General features: G+C 57.1%; 2 protein-coding genes across 2 annotated transcripts; both read left to right on the forward strand.

The window, feature by feature from the left end:
• The first annotated feature begins 1,044 nt into the window (after positions 1 to 1,044).
• On the forward strand, positions 1,045 to 5,251 carry LOC130157654 (ribosome-binding protein 1-like). Its single transcript, XM_056357534.1, has 7 exons — positions 1,045 to 1,443; positions 1,992 to 2,140; positions 2,366 to 2,488; positions 2,672 to 2,824; positions 3,159 to 3,277; positions 3,997 to 4,150; positions 5,213 to 5,251. Exons 1-7 carry the CDS (start codon positions 1,059 to 1,061, stop codon positions 5,249 to 5,251), a joined length of 1,122 nt encoding a protein of 373 aa, XP_056213509.1. The 5' UTR covers positions 1,045 to 1,058.
• Positions 5,252 to 10,414: 5,163 nt separating this feature from the next.
• LOC130157655 (ribosome-binding protein 1-like) lies at positions 10,415 to 18,383 on the forward strand. The gene is made up of 8 exons (XM_056357536.1): positions 10,415 to 11,017; positions 14,172 to 14,576; positions 15,125 to 15,273; positions 15,498 to 15,620; positions 15,804 to 15,956; positions 16,291 to 16,409; positions 17,129 to 17,282; positions 18,345 to 18,383. Exons 2-8 carry the CDS (start codon positions 14,192 to 14,194, stop codon positions 18,381 to 18,383), a joined length of 1,122 nt encoding a protein of 373 aa, XP_056213511.1. The 5' UTR covers positions 10,415 to 11,017; positions 14,172 to 14,191.
• The last annotated feature ends 726 nt before the right edge of the window (positions 18,384 to 19,109 follow it).

Raw genomic sequence — 19,109 nt, forward strand, 5'->3', positions numbered from 1 at the left:
CAGACCAGGCAGTAACGGTCTCCGCTGCTGCTCCGTGTGTCATGGGTGGTAGAACCTGAGCGTGGAGAGGAGGGTGGGAAAGGACCCTGTGCCCGGTTTTGCCCACCAGTTAATGGCAGAGGTGGAAAGAGAAGTGCCACATCCAGCACTCCCTTTGCAAGTCTCGTTTCTTCCTGCGGGCATCTGCCGGGGAGATGAGACGGTTCAAATGGCCATGCTCTGCTTTTCTTTGGCTTGAACTTAGGCCTTTTCTTGGTGTTTGCATCTCAAGGAGGTGGGTAGCATCTTGGTTCTCTGTGTGCTGTCTGTAGCATCATTGCTGGGCTGGTTCTCATCACTGGCCGCTGGGAGCAGCTACCCAGTGGGGAATGCGGTCACCGCGCATCCTCCCTGCCCAGGCTGGGCAGAGGCCAGCAGTGCCGCAGGGCGCGGGTGGCAAAGGGAGGCGGCCAGGGCTGTTGCAAAGCTGGGGGAAAGCTCTCCCGTGCATGCTTTCCCCTGCCAGGGGGGTGTTTTATTCCAAAGCTGAGACCCCTGGATGCACTTCCACCTGCGCCTGGGTGCAGAGGAAAAGGCCAGGTGCCCCCAGGGAGAGCCCAGGTCTTGGCCAGACTGCACCAGGCAGTCTGAAAACGGGCTCTCTTACTGCCGCAGGGCTGCAGGTATCGCCCAGGGTCGTGCAAAAGCGTCCCATTGGACATGTCATGGGCACCTGTGCTCATGGCTCTCTCTGGTTGCACCCCTGCTTTTTTCTTCCCCCTCTTTGGTTCTTCTGGAGATTTGCTGCAGCCAGCACAGGCGGTCCCTGCAGTGCGGATGGGAGCACTGTGCGCTGGCTGTGCTGCGCAGGAGCACAAACCTGGGGTGGGGGGATGGGGTGTCGTCAGGTTGCCCTCATTAGAGGTGTGTGAATCCTGAGCACTTTTTGGAGCGTGGTGCCATTTGAAAACACAGATGGACATAGGACACTCCCTGCTCCCAGAGAGGCCGTTGCACCTCCTTGTTGTCCCCACTAACTGTTGTTCTGGTGTCTTGCAGGCACAGAAGAATAAGGCACGATGGATGCCTATGAACCTCCAACACTGGATGTTGTAGTCTTTGGAGGTTTGACGGTGGTATTGGCCATTGGGATCTTCCTGTTCTCCTTCCTGGAGAAGGTCCTCCTTCCTTCTGAGGAAGCCTTGGCCAAGCAAGGCAAATACAATGAAACCGCCCAGCTGAAGAAAAAAGAGAAAAAGCAGAAAGAGGAAGCTGTAGAGAAAAAAGCAAAAGGAAAGGAAAAGGAAGAGAAACGAAACGGAAAGATCGCAGAGCAGCACCAAAGTGCTCCAGCTGTCAGCTCCGTCACTATCAAGAAACCAAATGTTCTTCCAACCCATGAGGAGCAGAAGCCTAATGGACCTGTCAAGAAGGCAGGTGCATCCGAGAAGAAACGCGAGCCAGGTAAGGCCAAGTTCCTCTGCGTATATCCCCGTTGAGTAAGCCAGCAGAGGGATAGGAGAAGGGCTGGAGTCATCTCGTTCCCTTAGCAAAGAAAGAGCTGGAACGAACCTGCCTAGTGAAAGGCAGGAGACGACCTTGCTGCTCTGCGCCACCGGCACCGCTGCGTGGAGCGATGTCCCCTAGGGAGGCTGTGTCACGATGGAGTCCAGCTTCTGATGCCCACCATGTCTCTGCTCCCTGGCATTAGCAAAGCGTGCCCAGCTCTGGCTGGAAACGCTCAGTGTGATGGAGGGCGGTGGCAGGGTGGCAGGAGCAGGAGCAGAGCCAGGCAGAGGTGGCAGCTGGCTCAGGGAATGCTTGTCTGTGGTGAGCGCCGTCCCCAGCGCTCGTCACATTGCTTTCGGTTAGAGAGGTATCAAACTTGGCTGTGGACATCTGGGCGGTTGCTGGCGTGAAATGGCACTTACGGGGTTGAAGTCAACTGAGGTGATGCTACTCAGCCCTGCCGTTGGCTCGAGCGCTCCCAACCCCTCCTCTCTCCTCCCCAGCACCTGCGGACTCGGATGGGCCCCTCTACCTGCCCTACAAGACGCTTGTGTCCACGGTCAGCAGCACGGCGTTCAGCGAGGGGGAGGCCCAGCGGCTCATCGAGATCCTGAGGGAGAAAGCGGGCATCGTCCAGGACACCTGGCACACGGTAGGGCTGCCAGCACCGCCGTGGGCCGCCAGGGCCGGGCCGAGCCTCGGGGGGTGCGGAGGGGTGAAGGCAGCCCGTTTTCGGGCAGGCTGTCCCCCGAGGGTCAGCCTTAGAGACGGGAGCTGAATTTTCCCTGGGGCAGAGGGCATGATCCTGTGCGTGTGGGGGGGAGGGGTTGGATCGGTCGGTGGCGGTCCCCGCTGATGTGCCACCCTGTGCCGGCAGGCCAAGCAGAAGGGTGGCCCGGTCGCTGTCCTGAAACGCCGGCTGGAGGAGAAGGAGAAGCAGCTCGCCACTGAGCAGGAGGCTGCAGCTGCTGCCAGAAACAAGAGGCGGGAGCTGAGCAAGGTAAGTGCCGCGCAGCCCTCCCGGCACCCCTGGCACGGGCCCTGCCCCTCACGGCATGGGGGCACCTCCGAAAGGGTTACACTTTTTAAAGCCTTCTGAGCTCGGAGGCCACTTGTTTCAAGTCCCCTTAGAGCAGGGAAATTCCTACGCTCAGGACTGACCGGGTGGCTTCTTTCCTCGAAGGAGCTGGTGGCCGAGCGGGCTAAGGTGACGGCTCTGGAGGGCAAGCTGAAGGAGCAGCTGCTGGCCCGCGAGCAGGAGATGGCAGCGGTGCAGGCACGCACGCAGGCCATCAACCAGGACCATGCCCAGAAAACGCAGCAGCTCCAGGACAAGGTGAGCCCCACGCGGTGCTCTGCAGCTTCCTCCGCTGGCTGCCGGCTGGCCTTCGGTGGCAGGTGCTGGTCTTTTGGAGAAGACCGAGGTGGACGACGGGACCAGAGCCTCAGGGAGGGGCGAGTGCCCCGCAGTGCTCCTGCCCCGTGGTGCTCAAGCTAGAAGAGGGAGGTGGGAGCATCCTCATGGGATGCGGCAGCCCCGGGGCTCTCAGCATCAGCAGACACCTCGCTGTGGCTTCCTTGCCAGTCCCTCTTGCTCATGGGGTGGGCTTCTCAGGAGGGAGCAGAGGGACCGGCGGTGGCGGCATTAACCCCTGTTGGGCTCTCCCTAGATCCGGACCCTGCAGGAGCAGCTGGAGAACAGACCCAACACGCAGCTGGCTCGCCTGCAGCAGGAGAACTCCATGCTGAGGGATGCCCTCTACCAGACCAGCAGCTGGATGGAGAGCAAGTAAGACTGGGGCGGGGGGCAGAGCCTGGGGCCGCCCTCTGGCAGGCCCTGGGGGTGGCTGTCCATCAGGCTTGGCCACCCGCTTTCTGGAGGGTGCTTCTACAGGCACCCCAGCTAGCTGGAGGTAGAGGAGGGAGTGAGGAAGAGATTGCCAAATGGCTTTTGGGGGCCTGGCAGGGGAAACAAGGATGTTTTTCCCAAGTGGAAGGGCAGGGGAAACCCTCTCTGCTTTGGGGTCACCTGTGCTGATGCCAGCGGAGGGGGGCAGAGGGGACCAGAAGGCGCTGCAGCATTGCTCCCCACTTCGGGGACCTGCCTGGTGCATACAGAACAAACAGGAGCTAGGGAGAAGAATGTCACGCTCCTTTCTATAGAAGGTCTGAAATGGCTGGTGATTAACAGCGCCCAGCTAATTACAGAGCAGACTCCAGCTGCCTAGAGTGCTTTCTGCTGTGTCTGGGAACACAGATCCTTGCGACTTCTCCTTCATGAGAAAGGAATGCCTCCTGTGATGGAAACGCAGCTTTTGAAAAGTGATGTGTCAGCTCTCTGCACCCCGTCCCTGAAGGACCAGGCGTGTCCCAGAAACAGGCGAACGCCACCGCTGAGATGTTTCAAGCCCTGTTACCAGGCCCACAGGGGGATGTGTTCCCCCTGGGTAACGCCAGGGATGCTTGACTGGCCTGCGGGCTGGAATAACGCTGCTTCTCTTGGTGCAGGCACAACCCTGAGCTGGCCAGGTTGCGGAAGGAGTACGCCAAGCTGAAGAACGAGCTGTCTGAGAAGTCAAAGGTGCTGCAGCGAAAGGAGCAGCAGAGGAAGAGCCTGGAGCTCAAAGCGTCAGCCTTGCAGAAGGAGGTGGAGCAGCTGCAGGTCAGGCAAGCGCCTGCAAACCTGCTCCCCTCAGAGAGATGGGGCGCGTGGCTGAATTGTGTGGGATCCATGGGGCTGGCCATGGGGAGAGCTCGGGGGGAGATGAGCGTCCGCATTTGGAAAGCGAGCTGCCTGGCGGACCCCCTGTCAGTTTGTCACATGCCAGGAGCTCTATTGCGCATCGCCGGCAAAGCCCAGGGGGCACGCTGCCCTGGTGGGAGCCGTTCTCGCTCACCTGTGAAGCTCACCAGCCGGCTGTGAGGGTGGGGGGAAGCCTAGATGCTGCACCCTGATGAGTGGTAGCCTCAGGTGAGAGAGGAAACCCAGTGGCCCCTGCCAGCGGGTGCTCACGAGGACGTGGGTGCTCCCTCTCGACTCTGAAGCCCTTGGTGCACGAGGTAGAGCTTGTGGCTTGTTTGTTGTCGCCGGGGGGTGCCTGGATTTGGGGGTTTAGGGGTGTTTAAAGGACACCTCCCAGGTAGGGCCTCTGAGCACGCCGCTGGAGCAGTGGCACATCGCTGGCTTGTGGCCACCGCGGCGGCTCAGTGCAGACCTGAGGTGACCCGAGATGTTCTGGAGGGGGGAAGGTCACCAGAGGGCCAAGGGAGGCTCAGGCAGATGCCTTCTTTTGACTCCTATGTAGGAAAAACTGGTAAAAAATATAACAAGGGACCTGGACCAGGAAACAACCAAACTCCAGGAGCTACTGAAGGTTACCAGGACCAACTGGCCAGAGGGGCAGAAACCATAAAGAAGTGAATGAACAGCTTCAGGAAATGGTCCCTGTGGTGGCCACAACCATCCCTCCCCTTGGTGCTGGCGGAGGGCAGGGGGAAGCGCGTGTCAGGCAGCGGTTGAAAACCAGAGACAAGGTGGCACTTGCTGCCAGAAGCCATCTGGGTGGCTTTTGGGAAGCTCGGGGAGCATAGGAGATGGTGGTCATGGTTCTCCCTGCTCAAAAGGCAGGACCTGGCCCACCTGTGAAATGCTTTGATGCTTGAGCTGCCACGAGGATAAGGTTGAGACCCAGCTGAGTAACCCACCTCTGTTTTCCTTCTCCAGGGGGAAGAGGAAGGTTTGAAGAAAGGGACTTCAGCCTGACCAGTCTATGAGCTAGACCTTACCGCTCCTAAAAATAAAAACATATACTGACTTTACTGTAGATAAAAGTTACAAGCCAGTAGGGACCTAAACCCTAGGTTTGAAACTAGGTTTAGTAACATTTTTATTATTACATATTATATAATATATTCATTATTGGAAAATAAAATTGCAGAAAACCCCAACCAGTAAACACTGCAGGCATGTGTTTGTAAGAAAATCTTCATAGTGTTTTGTACAACCAACAGTTTGTTCCCCAGGGAGACGCTCCGGCCACGTCGGGGCAGGCAGAACCCACGCATGTGTGAAAAGGGAAGACTGTGCTTGTACATCAACTGCTGCAATTATTTTTTCCCTTTCTATTGTTTCTATTTTTTTCTTTTTATTTTCCTTTTTTTTTGTTGGTTGGAGTGAAAGAAGTGTGAAAGTGAGAGCCACCACGGAAGGAAGCCTCTCTTTGATGGGTGGCTCTTGGCACGTATCCTTTTGTGTACTTCTGGGTGTCGGTGCAATTATAATGACGTAGTGAAAAGAGCTTATCCTTGCTTCATTTTCCCGGTTATTGTTTGTTAATTTTTATTAAGTTTGCAAGCCAGCCAGGTGTTTGGGGTCACTGAAGAAGGACCCTGCTGTGGCCGGGAGCAGATCCTTTATTCCCCGCCTTGCTCGCTGTGCTGCAAACAGCCATACCTTCTGTTTTTCCTCCAAGACACGCAAAGGAGAGAACCCTTCCCTTCCAGCCACGTGTGTTTTCACGCTGGCGGTGCACCCCGAGGTCCCCTGCCATGGGGTCAGGCTGAGCGTGGGGACAGGGCAGAGCAGCGTGAGCGTGGGGACAGGGCACAGCAGCACAGCCACGCCAGCCCGGCGCAGGCTGCTCCTGCTCGCTTAAGCCTCAGCGCACCCCTGTAATTCTGACCCTGCGGGTGCTGCGTGATGGTGGTCCTTGGGCACTGCCGGGCTCTCCAGCCTTCTCTCTCCCCTTCTTGTGGCTTTTTTTTTTTTTTTAATTTTTCCTTTTTGTTTTATTTCAAGTTGGTTTCTTAGGGAATGGCAGAGACCATGTCACAGCTCGGTGCCTGTCTCCTCACAATAAAGCTGCTGAGCGCAGCGCTGACATCAGCGGCATTTGAGGAGCTGGTGGGGGGAAAAGGCCCCCAAAGTACTTGGTACCTGCTGGGTGTGTGAAGAACCAAGGCCAGGACGGGGATGAAGGCCAGACGCGCCTCCGTTTTGCTCCCAGAGAAGTCAGCGTGTGCTCAGCCTCTATATCAGACACAGCAGAGACTCCACGCAGGCAGGACTGGGTAGACACGTGTCCTGTCCCCCCAGCACTGCAGCTTTCTGGGTCATGATGGAGAAGGGATGTGCAAGTCACACTTGGGCTGTGGGGTCTTTGATCAGGCAAGAAGATGGGGTCCTGCTGAATTCAGGCTGAGGGAATGGCAAGCTGAGAGCCCCCATGCAGCCCCCCACTGCCCCCCAGACCTGCCTCCCACCCTTGTCCAGAGGCACCGAGCTAGCTGGGGCTTCGCTGACTGAGCAAGGGCTGCCGCCCCCAGAAGCCGGGGCACCCATCAGTGCTGAGCTCGTCAATGCTCATTGCAGAAATGGGCTGAGCACCTTTGGGGGGTCACGCTGAGCCGCGAGAAGGACCACCCCCGCCTCCCCAGATCCGGTGGGTGGCTCGGTGACACCCCTCCATCACTGCCTGCAGTGCCTCTCAGGATGGGAGGTGATGGAGCGCCGCACCTGGCCAGAGGGCTGTGTGTCCCCGGGAGGTGGTGGCCCCAGCCCCTTGCGCGGCAGCTGAGACCCCACGCACTCACTACAAGCCTTGCTGCCGCTGCAACCCCCAGCCCTGTTGTACGTGCATAGGCTGCATACCCGACAAGTACCCCGGGCTCTGGCAGGTCCATCTCCCCGCACCGGAGGGACAAACCCGGTGAGCAGAGCTTTTCCCCGCAGCCACCATTAGCCTTCAGTTTCTCTACCTGGGCTTTGCGGCGCATGGGAAGGACCTCATGAACCAAGGACGGCCAGTGACAGCACTGTCATGTCTGCAGCATGCCTGGCCTGATACCTTTTGCCTTTGAGATCCTCAAAAAGTCAGGGAACGCCTGGATTTTACCAGCATTGCAAACTGGGCTGGAGCAAGCTGTTGAGCGTAGCGGGGTGGCCATCACCCTCGGAGAGCCCCCAGTAGCGAGAGCCCCCCAGCAGCAGGTGCAGCAAAGTGATGCGATCTTTCCGCTTTTCAGCTTTTTCTTTTTTGCTTTTGCAGCAGCGATTCCCTTGATTGTGAGCTCTTGGGCAAAACAGGGCAGATGGTACCCAGGCGTTAACACAGAAGCAGCAACAAAGCCCCCAAACCAGCCAATACAAGGAGGGCAGCCGGTGTCCCAAGTACACTAAGGGCTCTGATGATGCTCCAGAAACTGTGTGAGAGCAGATTTGGTGTCCCCAGCATGGGGGGACATTGATGCCCTTCCAGGACACGTCGCCGAGCTGGCTCTTTTAGGAGGAAAGATGGGCAGATTCTTGCTAAGCAAAGCTGAAAAACCTCCCATCTCTTTGGGGAAAGAGGTTCAGCTTAATTTTCCACACCTGAAGTGGTACTGCTGGGATTTTTTTCTTCCCGCGGCACCTTGGTGGAAGGGGAAGTCCACCCTGAGGGGGTAGGGAAAGCCAAGCCTTGCCCACCAGCACAGGGCTGAGCACTGGCCAGCCCCTGCTCTCCTGGGAGCCCGTGGCGTTTTGCAACATGCCTGCTTTGCTGGGGGCACTCGCGCTGTCGGCTGGGCACCTGTCAGCCTGTGACTCAGGGCAGGCCGATCGGCTGCTGGGATCCGCAGGTAGATGGGCTGCTGGGATCCGCAGGCAGGCACCTAATTGGTAAAGATGAAGCAACTGCCCAGCCGGGGGGATTTTGGATGGGAATGCTGGATCCTTCTGCCCGATTCCGGCCACGGCGGGAGTTACCTTTCAGCCTGGCTATGTGACGGGCTTATCAAGCCACAGCTTAGACACCCAAGGTCACCTTTGCTGGAGCCGCTAAACTGTGTTTGCAGCACCTGCTGCTCACGCTCAGGCCTCAATTACCAGTCTCCATGTCCCATCCCAATCCTGTCCCCAGGGTCATGGACAAAAATGGCTGTTGGGAAACCCTTGCCCGCACGTGGACTTGAAAGGGTTTCTACCCGCTGTGCTCTTGCTGCAGCCAAGCTGCCCTACCTGGGCTGCAGTCCTGCTGAGCTGGCGTGGCTCTGAGCTGGGTCCGTCACCTGAACCCCTTCGCCTTTTTCTTCTTCGTGTAGTCCTGCCGGGAAGCCGTTTCCTCCTCAGCAAGTGGCCAGGCTACAGCAAGCGTTCCTCATGTTCTCTCTCCCTGCTCGCCTTGCCTTTTCAAAAGGTCTGGGTGACCTGGGAGAAACCGTAACGGAAAGGATTTCAACAGCCACAGGAAGAAACATTTTGCTTGCCACAGAGTCTCCAGCGGCAGCAGGATAAACAGCCTTGGGAGATAATAAAATTGGGCCCACTGACTCCATGGCGGGGACAAGCCTGAAGCATTATAGCTCTGAAGGTTGCCAGCTACTGCCAGCCGTGGCACGCAGGAGTATTCCAGAGGCCAGTACAACACCTGGGCACTTCCTGCGAGCGCCCCAAAGCCCCTTAGCCCAGACTAAGCTGCGGGAGCGCACCTAGCCAAGGCCTGAAGTGCCACCTCAGGCTTCTCATCCCTCAAAAGATCCCTGGGACTAAGGCACTTTGGAGGCGAGTCCCTGATGCGAGCGAGGGCTTTCCCGTTGTGCAGACTGCACTCCTGCCTGCCAGGTCTGACATCCTTCCCCCTTTGCAGGGTTTCTCCTGCTCCCTTTCCTAACCGAGGGAGGAAATCCCAGGCAGAAGTCCCCCACGGCGTCACCTGGGCTGGCTGTCTCTTGGAAGATGCCTGCAGTCTGGAGGCGCGTCATCAGGTGGATCTGGGGCTGGGAGTTCCCGTGGTTTGTCAGGCAGCACCAGTCCCACTGTGTCACCACATTTCCTTCTCAACCTGCACTTTGGACAGAGACCAGTCCTGCAGACACCTCGGCAAGGACGAGCCCTTGATGAGGACGACGACGAGCCGCTTTTGGGTGAGCTCAGAGCTGACTGAAACACAGGCGAAAAGCCCCGGCACAAACCAGGCCGCTTTGCTTTTCTCAAAAGTCACAAAGCTTCGCTCCGGTGGATCTCTTTGCATCGGAAACCCTTGTGCTCCCAGCGCGGTGACCCGCACGGGCGCCAGGTCAGAGCAGTCCGTCACCGCCTGCCTTTGAATTCAAGGTTTGAACCGCGCAGCGTGGCCAGAGAGGGCACATGCTGCGTGAGGTCATGGACCACCATTTCCCTGGCCCTGCGGCTGAGCCAGCGCAGCCTGCTGCTGTGCCGGGAGCGGCGGGGACAGTGCCGCTTCTGTCTCGCAGAAGCATCTGACCCGCTAGTAAGTGCGTATGAGAGAAACGAAGGTAGTTCTAAATTCAACTATGCCAACAAAAAGCCGTTTTTATAGAATCCCTCAGGCTGAAAGGGAACTCAAGGCACTTCACAACAAGAACACTGACCCTCTAGAACGAGTGAACCTTTAACTCTTGTTTCCTGCACCGCGAGTTTACAAGAGTGGATTAGGACGATTTCTCCAGAAAAGTGTGTCTATTTTATTGCTATTTCGCTTCAGAATTAGCCTTTATAAGTACTGCTCTGCAACTGCAAGCACGAAGAATTTAACCCAGTTTTTGTGCCAACAGGTCGTTTTAGCCTAACTTTCACTAGAGGTTTTCACTTTTGTATTTAATGGTTACAGGGGAAACGGGTTCTGAGCTTGGCAATTTGACCAGTAGCCTCCAAAAGACTGACTGAATTTTGCCTTTTACAGTTTAGAAAATTAAGAGCAGGAACCAGATTTTTCTCACCCCACCCACCCACCCACCCACCCACCGCCCTTTCATCCCGTGATACACTGACACGTTGCAGCACTGGACCAACAATTTTGGGAGACCTTTAGTGTTAATCCATCGGGGACAGTGTTGGGCTGCCGGGCAACCCATGCAAATATTAATACACCAAGAGGAATCCTTAGATGGGATTTATTGAGGGTCATTTGTACATACGAGCTACATCTCCAAAACCTACTCTACCAGACAGCTTCCCTACAGTTAGGGAAACCCTTGCCTAGAATGGTTGCTTTACATGACTGATCTATTGAAACATGGAATGCCTGTAGAGTTGTGGCACTCCATGACATCTACACGGGACTTGCTTCAAGAGCTACGACCAGGGAGCCTCCTGGCTTCTCAGCCATGCAAGCTCGGTCAGGTCCTCTGGCCCGTTTGCTTGGCATTCATGCTTTCTGCCTAAAAAAAGAGGCAAAACGCACAATAATGCGGCATTCCAACATGCTAGTAATCAATCAAACACACTTGGTAGTAACATTAGAAGAGGCAATCGGGTCACCCAAGCAGGTAAGTCCTGCCTTAGCTTAGGCATTTGGATGGTTTTCCCCGACGGGTGTCAGAGGAGACATCTGGCTACACGCCAAGTAGCAATGTAGAAACACCAGGGAGAACGTTTTCACTACATGCGTGCTCAGACCGTCCCCTTGTCACCGCAGGCTCTCTCAGGAGCGGATCTCTCCTTTCTAGGGCTACCCTGGATACGGCGGGTGAGGAGGCTACACGCAAGCAGGCTCCAATGGCTGACTCTGCTCCCGCTGGCTCTGGAGAGGTGGGTGAAAGAATCAGAGTGAGAATCTGGGCTGTAGAGACCAGAAAGGCTTTGCTGCTCCAAGGCACCAACAATGGATTCTTTTCTTGGAGGGCGGGGAGCCCAACCCAAGCCTGTCTGGTGCGGAGAGAAGCTGCATTTTGTCAGGAGTTCTTTCTTTAACTTCCGCATGTGCAGCACAGCCTCCCTGGGTAGTTCCAGTCCACTGGCCAGCTGTCCTGTGAAGGCTGGCACTGCTGCACAACGATGCTGTCTGTCTTGCAGGCTGCAAGATTGTGGCCCAGTGCAGCAGGAGGAAGCGAGGGGGGGGCAGCGCTCTCTGGCTACAAGCCAGGCCGGCTTAGCGTGACATTTCTGAATGCTGCAGCAAGGTGTTGACTCCTTGGTTAGCGGTGTCTGACAGGCTGACTAGAACTTTGCTTCTCCACGTGGAGACGCAGTGCCTTTTCAAATGAGAAATCACAACCACACCTCTAAATCAAGCGCATTGCTAATTACTACCATTGCACAGTATGTTTGAGATCGTGTCTTTCAACAGACACGGGGCTGAACGTCCTCTGCCACAGCAGCAGCTCTGGAAGGAATCTAACGGTTTCCAGCCTGTGTGGTGCAGATGTGCTGCTCTGCATGGCACAGCTATGGTGTCACAGACATTGCAAAACCTGCTCTTGTCCTGAGCACAGTTCTACTGCCTCCAAAATTCAGTCACACCTTGTAAGTTTTAGCCAGAGCTCATCTGAGCTCCGTCACAGGGCATTTCACTTGCGAAGTTCTCATCTCTCACTAGTATCCCAAAAGAAACCCCAACCAAAACCCAAAGCCCAAACCAGCATCCAGCTGCTTTGGGAGGTGGCGGGAGCAGCTGGTGGGGTTGGAGGGCGTTTGCCATCAGTCAGCGATGCCCTTGCCCTAAGCTGGAGCTGCAAATTTTGGCCTAAGTCTGCCACGGTGGCATTGGGAGGTCAGGAGTTCTACTGGTGGTGGCAGTGTGAGGTCAGCAGCTCTGTTGGCGGTGGCAGCAGCAGGTCAGCAGCTCTGTTGGCGATGGCATTGTGAGGTCAGCAGCTCTGTTGGTACCGGCACATTGGGGTTGCCAGGTGAGGAATGCAGGGCGCTCAGTTCCGCCCCGGAACAGCTCCGGGGAGCATTGGTCTGGCCCTAAAGCCAGCAGAAGGACGTGGGTACATGTTCTCTGGACCCTCGCTTCTATTTCCTGCCAGGAAGAGGAAACGCAGCCCTTTTCACCCTGCAGGTTAGGAATAATCCCTCTGCCCGATGGGGACCATCCCAAAGTGATGCTGCGTTGTCAGGAGGGAGGGAGCTGGCACCAGCTGTGCTGGGATGGAGCCGGCTGAGGCCGTTGAAATCGAAACGGCCTGGGCGGACCTGGGGTAGCGATGCCTGTAGTATCAGCTGGGATCCCGAGCGGTGCCCTGGGGTAGGAAGGTGGCCCTGCCGGGGGAGGCTGGTTCCAGCTGGCGTTGGCAGCGTGCCCGCCTGCCAGCTCTCTGCTGCTTCGGCTGGGGTGCTTGGAGAGGCGGGCAGGGAGAGCTGGGCTGCTGGTTGAAACATCCCTCAACAACCCCCCTGGGGGCTGCAGGTGACACTTTCCTTGCACTGTGTCCCCCTGGCTGCACCGGTGCGGATTCGGCTGGGAGTGAGTTTGCCGCTGTCAGCTGTTAGAAAGGGAAAGGCTCTGAGGTCTCTCCCTGCGAGCACCGAGGTTTTGAAAAGGTGCTGATCTCCTTAGTTATAGCCTTAATTTTGCCTCCTCCCTTTGCAGCCCCTCCCTCCCTCCTCAACCTGCAGCCTCTTCAAGAGGAAATTTGAAAATGTTTTCAGTTAGGTGCGGGGTGGGAACTTCTGATAGACGAGGGCTTGATGCGTTGGTCACGAGAAAGCGCAGCCGGGCACCTCCTGGGAAGTGCCCCTGCGCTGATGAACTGCCTGACTGCAGCATCTGGGGGGTTGTGAGCCACGTGGAGGTGATGCCCCCACGGGGGAAACGCGCGAGTGGGACAGCGCGGAAGAGACTGGCTTCCAGACTCGGGACGGGCTTCGGTTAGCGGTTAAGAAGAGTGGAGGCAGCAGCATCTTCCTCCGCGTGGGGCTGCACCCCGCCTGCCAGGTCTCAGACCAGGCAGTACGGTCTCCGCTGCTGCTCCGTGTGTCATGGGTGGAGAACCTGAGCGTGGAGAGGAGGGTGGGAAAGGACCCTGTGCCCGGTTTGCCCACCAGTTAATGGCAGAGGTGGAAAGAGAAGTGCCACATCCAGCACTCCCTTTGCAAGTCTCGTTTCTTCCTGCGGGCATCTGCCGGGGAGATGAGACGGTTAATGGCCATGCTCTGCTTTTCTTTGGCTTGAACTTAGGCCTTTTCTTGGTGTTTGCATCTCAAGGAGGTGGTAGCATCTTGGTTCTCTGTGTGCTGTCTGTAGCATCATTGCTGGGCTGGTTCTCATCACTGGCCGCTGGGAGCAGCTACCCAGTGGGATGCGGTCACCGCGCATCCTCCCTGCCAGGCTGGGCAGAGGCCAGCAGTGCCGCAGGGCGCGGGTGGCAAAGGGAGGCGGCCAGGGCTGTTGCAAAGCTGGGGAAAGCTCTCCCGTGCATGCTTTCCCCTGCCAGGGGGGTGTTTTATTCCAAAGCTGAGACCCTGGATGCACTTCCACCTGCGCCTGGGTGCAGAGAAAAGGCCAGGTGCCCCAGGGAGAGCCCAGGTCTTGGCCAGACTGCACCAGGCAGTCTGAAAACGGGCTCTCTTACTGCCGCAGGGCTGCAGGTATCGCCCAGGGTCGTGCAAAAGCGTCCCATTGGACATGTCATGGGCACTGTGCTCATGGCTCTCTCTGGTTGCACCCCTGCTTTTTTCTTCCCCCTCTTTGGTTCTTCTGGAGATTGCTGCAGCCAGCACAGGCGGTCCCTGCAGTGCGGATGGAGCACTGTGCGCTGGCTGTGCTGCGCAGGAGCACAAACCTGGGGTGGGGGGATGGGGTGTCGTCAGGTTGCCCTCATTAGAGGTGTGTGAATCCTGAGCACTTTTTGGAGCGTGGTGCCATTTGAAAACACAGATGGACATAGGACACTCCCTGCTCCCAGAGAGGCCGTTGCACCTCCTTGTTGTCCCCACTAACTGTTGTTCTGGTGTCTTGCAGGCACAGAAGAATAAGGCACGATGGATGCCTATGAACCTCCAACACTGGATGTTGTAGTCTTTGGAGGTTTGACGGTGGTATTGGCCATTGGGATCTTCCTGTTCTCCTTCCTGGAGAAGGTCCTCCTTCCTTCTGAGGAAGCCTTGGCCAAGCAAGGCAAATACAATGAAACCGCCCAGCTGAAGAAAAAAGAGAAAAAGCAGAAAGAGGAAGCTGTAGAGAAAAAAGCAAAAGGAAAGGAAAAGGAAGAGAAACGAAACGGAAAGATCGCAGAGCAGCACCAAAGTGCTCCAGCTGTCAGCTCCGTCACTATCAAGAAACCAAATGTTCTTCCAACCCATGAGGAGCAGAAGCCTAATGGACCTGTCAAGAAGGCAGGTGCATCCGAGAAGAAACGCGAGCCAGGTAAGGCCAAGTTCCTCTGCGTATATCCCCGTTGAGTAAGCCAGCAGAGGGATAGGAGAAGGGCTGGAGTCATCTCGTTCCCTTAGCAAAGAAAGAGCTGGAACGAACCTGCCTAGTGAAAGGCAGGAGACGACCTTGCTGCTCTGCGCCACCGGCACCGCTGCGTGGAGCGATGTCCCCTAGGGAGGCTGTGTCACGATGGAGTCCAGCTTCTGATGCCCACCATGTCTCTGCTCCCTGGCATTAGCAAAGCGTGCCCAGCTCTGGCTGGAAACGCTCAGTGTGATGGAGGGCGGTGGCAGGGTGGCAGGAGCAGGAGCAGAGCCAGGCAGAGGTGGCAGCTGGCTCAGGGAATGCTTGTCTGTGGTGAGCGCCGTCCCCAGCGCTCGTCACATTGCTTTCGGTTAGAGAGGTATCAAACTTGGCTGTGGACATCTGGGCGGTTGCTGGCGTGAAATGGCACTTACGGGGTTGAAGTCAACTGAGGTGATGCTACTCAGCCCTGCCGTTGGCTCGAGCGCTCCCAACCCCTCCTCTCTCCTCCCCAGCACCTGCGGACTCGGATGGGCCCCTCTACCTGCCCTACAAGACGCTTGTGTCCACGGTCAGCAGCACGGCGTTCAGCGAGGGGGAGGCCCAGCGGCTCATCGAGATCCTGAGGGAGAAAGCGGGCATCGTCCAGGACACCTGGCACACGGTAGGGCTGCCAGCACCGCCGTGGCCGCCAGGGCCGGGCCGAGCCTCGGGGGGTGCGGAGGGGTGAAGGCAGCCCGTTTTCGGGCAGGCTGTCCCCCGAGGGTCAGCCTTAGAGACGGGAGCTGAATTTTCCCTGGGGCAGAGGGCATGATCCTGTGCGTGTGGGGGGGAGGGGTTGGATCGGTCGGTGGCGGTCCCCGCTGATGTGCCACCCTGTGCCGGCAGGCCAAGCAGAAGGGTGGCCCGGTCGCTGTCCTGAAACGCCGGCTGGAGGAGAAGGAGAAGCAGCTCGCCACTGAGCAGGAGGCTGCAGCTGCTGCCAGAAACAAGAGGCGGGAGCTGAGCAAGGTAAGTGCCGCGCAGCCCTCCCGGCACCCCTGGCACGGGCCCTGCCCCTCACGGCATGGGGGCACCTCCGAAAGGGTTACACTTTTTAAAGCCTTCTGAGCTCGGAGGCCACTTGTTTCAAGTCCCCTTAGAGCAGGGAAATTCCTACGCTCAGGACTGACCGGGTGGCTTCTTTCCTCGAAGGAGCTGGTGGCCGAGCGGGCTAAGGTGACGGCTCTGGAGGGCAAGCTGAAGGAGCAGCTGCTGGCCCGCGAGCAGGAGATGGCAGCGGTGCAGGCACGCACGCAGGCCATCAACCAGGACCATGCCCAGAAAACGCAGCAGCTCCAGGACAAGGTGAGCCCCACGCGGTGCTCTGCAGCTTCCTCCGCTGGCTGCCGGCTGGCCTTCGGTGGCAGGTGCTGGTCTTTTGGAGAAGACCGAGGTGGACGACGGGACCAGAGCCTCAGGGAGGGGCGAGTGCCCCGCAGTGCTCCTGCCCCGTGGTGCTCAAGCTAGAAGAGGGAGGTGGGAGCATCCTCATGGGATGCGGCAGCCCCGGGGCTCTCAGCATCAGCAGACACCTCGCTGTGGCTTCCTTGCCAGTCCCTCTTGCTCATGGGGTGGGCTTCTCAGGAGGGAGCAGAGGGACCGGCGGTGGCGGCATTAACCCCTGTTGGGCTCTCCCTAGATCCGGACCCTGCAGGAGCAGCTGGAGAACAGACCCAACACGCAGCTGGCTCGCCTGCAGCAGGAGAACTCCATGCTGAGGGATGCCCTCTACCAGACCAGCAGCTGGATGGAGAGCAAGTAAGACTGGGGCGGGGGGCAGAGCCTGGGGCCGCCCTCTGGCAGGCCCTGGGGGTGGCTGTCCATCAGGCTTGGCCACCCGCTTTCTGGAGGGTGCTTCTACAGGCACCCCAGCTAGCTGGAGGTAGAGGAGGGAGTGAGGAAGAGATTGCCAAATGGCTTTTGGGGGCCTGGCAGGGGAAACAAGGATGTTTTTCCCAAGTGGAAGGGCAGGGGAAACCCTCTCTGCTTTGGGGTCACCTGTGCTGATGCCAGCGGAGGGGGGCAGAGGGGACCAGAAGGCGCTGCAGCATTGCTCCCCACTTCGGGGACCTGCCTGGTGCATACAGAACAAACAGGAGCTAGGGAGAAGAATGTCACGCTCCTTTCTATAGAAGGTCTGAAATGGCTGGTGATTAACAGCGCCCAGCTAATTACAGAGCAGACTCCAGCTGCCTAGAGTGCTTTCTGCTGTGTCTGGGAACACAGATCCTTGCGACTTCTCCTTCATGAGAAAGGAATGCCTCCTGTGATGGAAACGCAGCTTTTGAAAAGTGATGTGTCAGCTCTCTGCACCCCGTCCCTGAAGGACCAGGCGTGTCCCAGAAACAGGCGAACGCCACCGCTGAGATGTTTCAAGCCCTGTTACCAGGCCCACAGGGGGATGTGTTCCCCCTGGGTAACGCCAGGGATGCTTGACTGGCCTGCGGGCTGGAATAACGCTGCTTCTCTTGGTGCAGGCACAACCCTGAGCTGGCCAGGTTGCGGAAGGAGTACGCCAAGCTGAAGAACGAGCTGTCTGAGAAGTCAAAGGTGCTGCAGCGAAAGGAGCAGCAGAGGAAGAGCCTGGAGCTCAAAGCGTCAGCCTTGCAGAAGGAGGTGGAGCAGCTGCAGGTCAGGCAAGCGCCTGCAAACCTGCTCCCCTCAGAGAGATGGGGCGCGTGGCTGAATTGTGTGGGATCCATGGGGCTGGCCATGGGGAGAGCTCGGGGGGAGATGAGCGTCCGCATTTGGAAAGCGAGCTGCCTGGCGGACCCCCTGTCAGTTTGTCACATGCCAGGAGCTCTATTGCGCATCGCCGGCAAAGCCCAGGGGGCACGCTGCCCTGGTGGGAGCCGTTCTCGCTCACCTGTGAAGCTCACCAGCCGGCTGTGAGGGTGGGGGGAAGCCTAGATGCTGCACCCTGATGAGTGGTAGCCTCAGGTGAGAGAGGAAACCCAGTGGCCCCTGCCAGCGGGTGCTCACGAGGACGTGGGTGCTCCCTCTCGACTCTGAAGCCCTTGGTGCACGAGGTAGAGCTTGTGGCTTGTTTGTTGTCGCCGGGGGGTGCCTGGATTTGGGGGTTTAGGGGTGTTTAAAGGACACCTCCCAGGTAGGGCCTCTGAGCACGCCGCTGGAGCAGTGGCACATCGCTGGCTTGTGGCCACCGCGGCGGCTCAGTGCAGACCTGAGGTGACCCGAGATGTTCTGGAGGGGGGAAGGTCACCAGAGGGCCAAGGGAGGCTCAGGCAGATGCCTTCTTTTGACTCCTATGTAGGAAAAACTGGTAAAAAATATAACAAGGGACCTGGACCAGGAAACAACCAAACTCCAGGAGCTACTGAAGGTTACCAGGACCAACTGGCCAGAGGGGCAGAAACCATAAAGAAGTGAATGAACAGCTTCAGGAAATGGTCCCTGTGGTGGCCACAACCATCCCTCCCCTTGGTGCTGGCGGAGGGCAGGGGGAAGCGCGTGTCAGGCAGCGGTTGAAAACCAGAGACAAGGTGGCACTTGCTGCCAGAAGCCATCTGGGTGGCTTTTGGGAAGCTCGGGGAGCATAGGAGATGGTGGTCATGGTTCTCCCTGCTCAAAAGGCAGGACCTGGCCCACCTGTGAAATGCTTTGATGCTTGAGCTGCCACGAGGATAAGGTTGAGACCCAGCTGAGTAACCCACCTCTGTTTTCCTTCTCCAGGGGGAAGAGGAAGGTTTGAAGAAAGGGACTTCAGCCTGACCAGTCTATGAGCTAGACCTTACCGCTCCTAAAAATAAAAACATATACTGACTTTACTGTAGATAAAAGTTACAAGCCAGTAGGGACCTAAACCCTAGGTTTGAAACTAGGTTTAGTAACATTTTTATTATTACATATTATATAATATATTCATTATTGGAAAATAAAATTGCAGAAAACCCCAACCAGTAAACACTGCAGGCATGTGTTTGTAAGAAAATCTTCATAGTGTTTTGTACAACCAACAGTTTGTTCCCCAGGGAGACGCTCCGGCCACGTCGGGGCAGGCAGAACCCACGCATGTGTGAAAAGGGAAGACTGTGCTTGTACATCAACTGCTGCAATTATTTTTTCCCTTTCTATTGTTTCTATTTTTTTCTTTTTATTTTCCTTTTTTTTTGTTGGTTGGAGTGAAAGAAGTGTGAAAGTGAGAGCCACCACGGAAGGAAGCCTCTCTTTGATGGGTGGCTCTTGGCACGTATCCTTTTGTGTACTTCTGGGTGTCGGTGCAATTATAATGACGTAGTGAAAAGAGCTTATCCTTGCTTCATTTTCCCGGTTATTGTTTGTTAATTTTTATTAAGTTTGCAAGCCAGCCAGGTGTTTGGGGTCACTGAAGAAGGACCCTGCTGTGGCCGGGAGCAGATCCTTTATTCCCCGCCTTGCTCGCTGTGCTGCAAACAGCCATACCTTCTGTTTTTCCTCCAAGACACGCAAAGGAGAGAA

The sequence above is a fragment of the Falco biarmicus genome, chromosome 12 (assembly GCF_023638135.1).
Source record: "Falco biarmicus isolate bFalBia1 chromosome 12, bFalBia1.pri, whole genome shotgun sequence".
Lineage (NCBI taxonomy): Eukaryota > Metazoa > Chordata > Aves > Falconiformes > Falconidae > Falco > Falco biarmicus.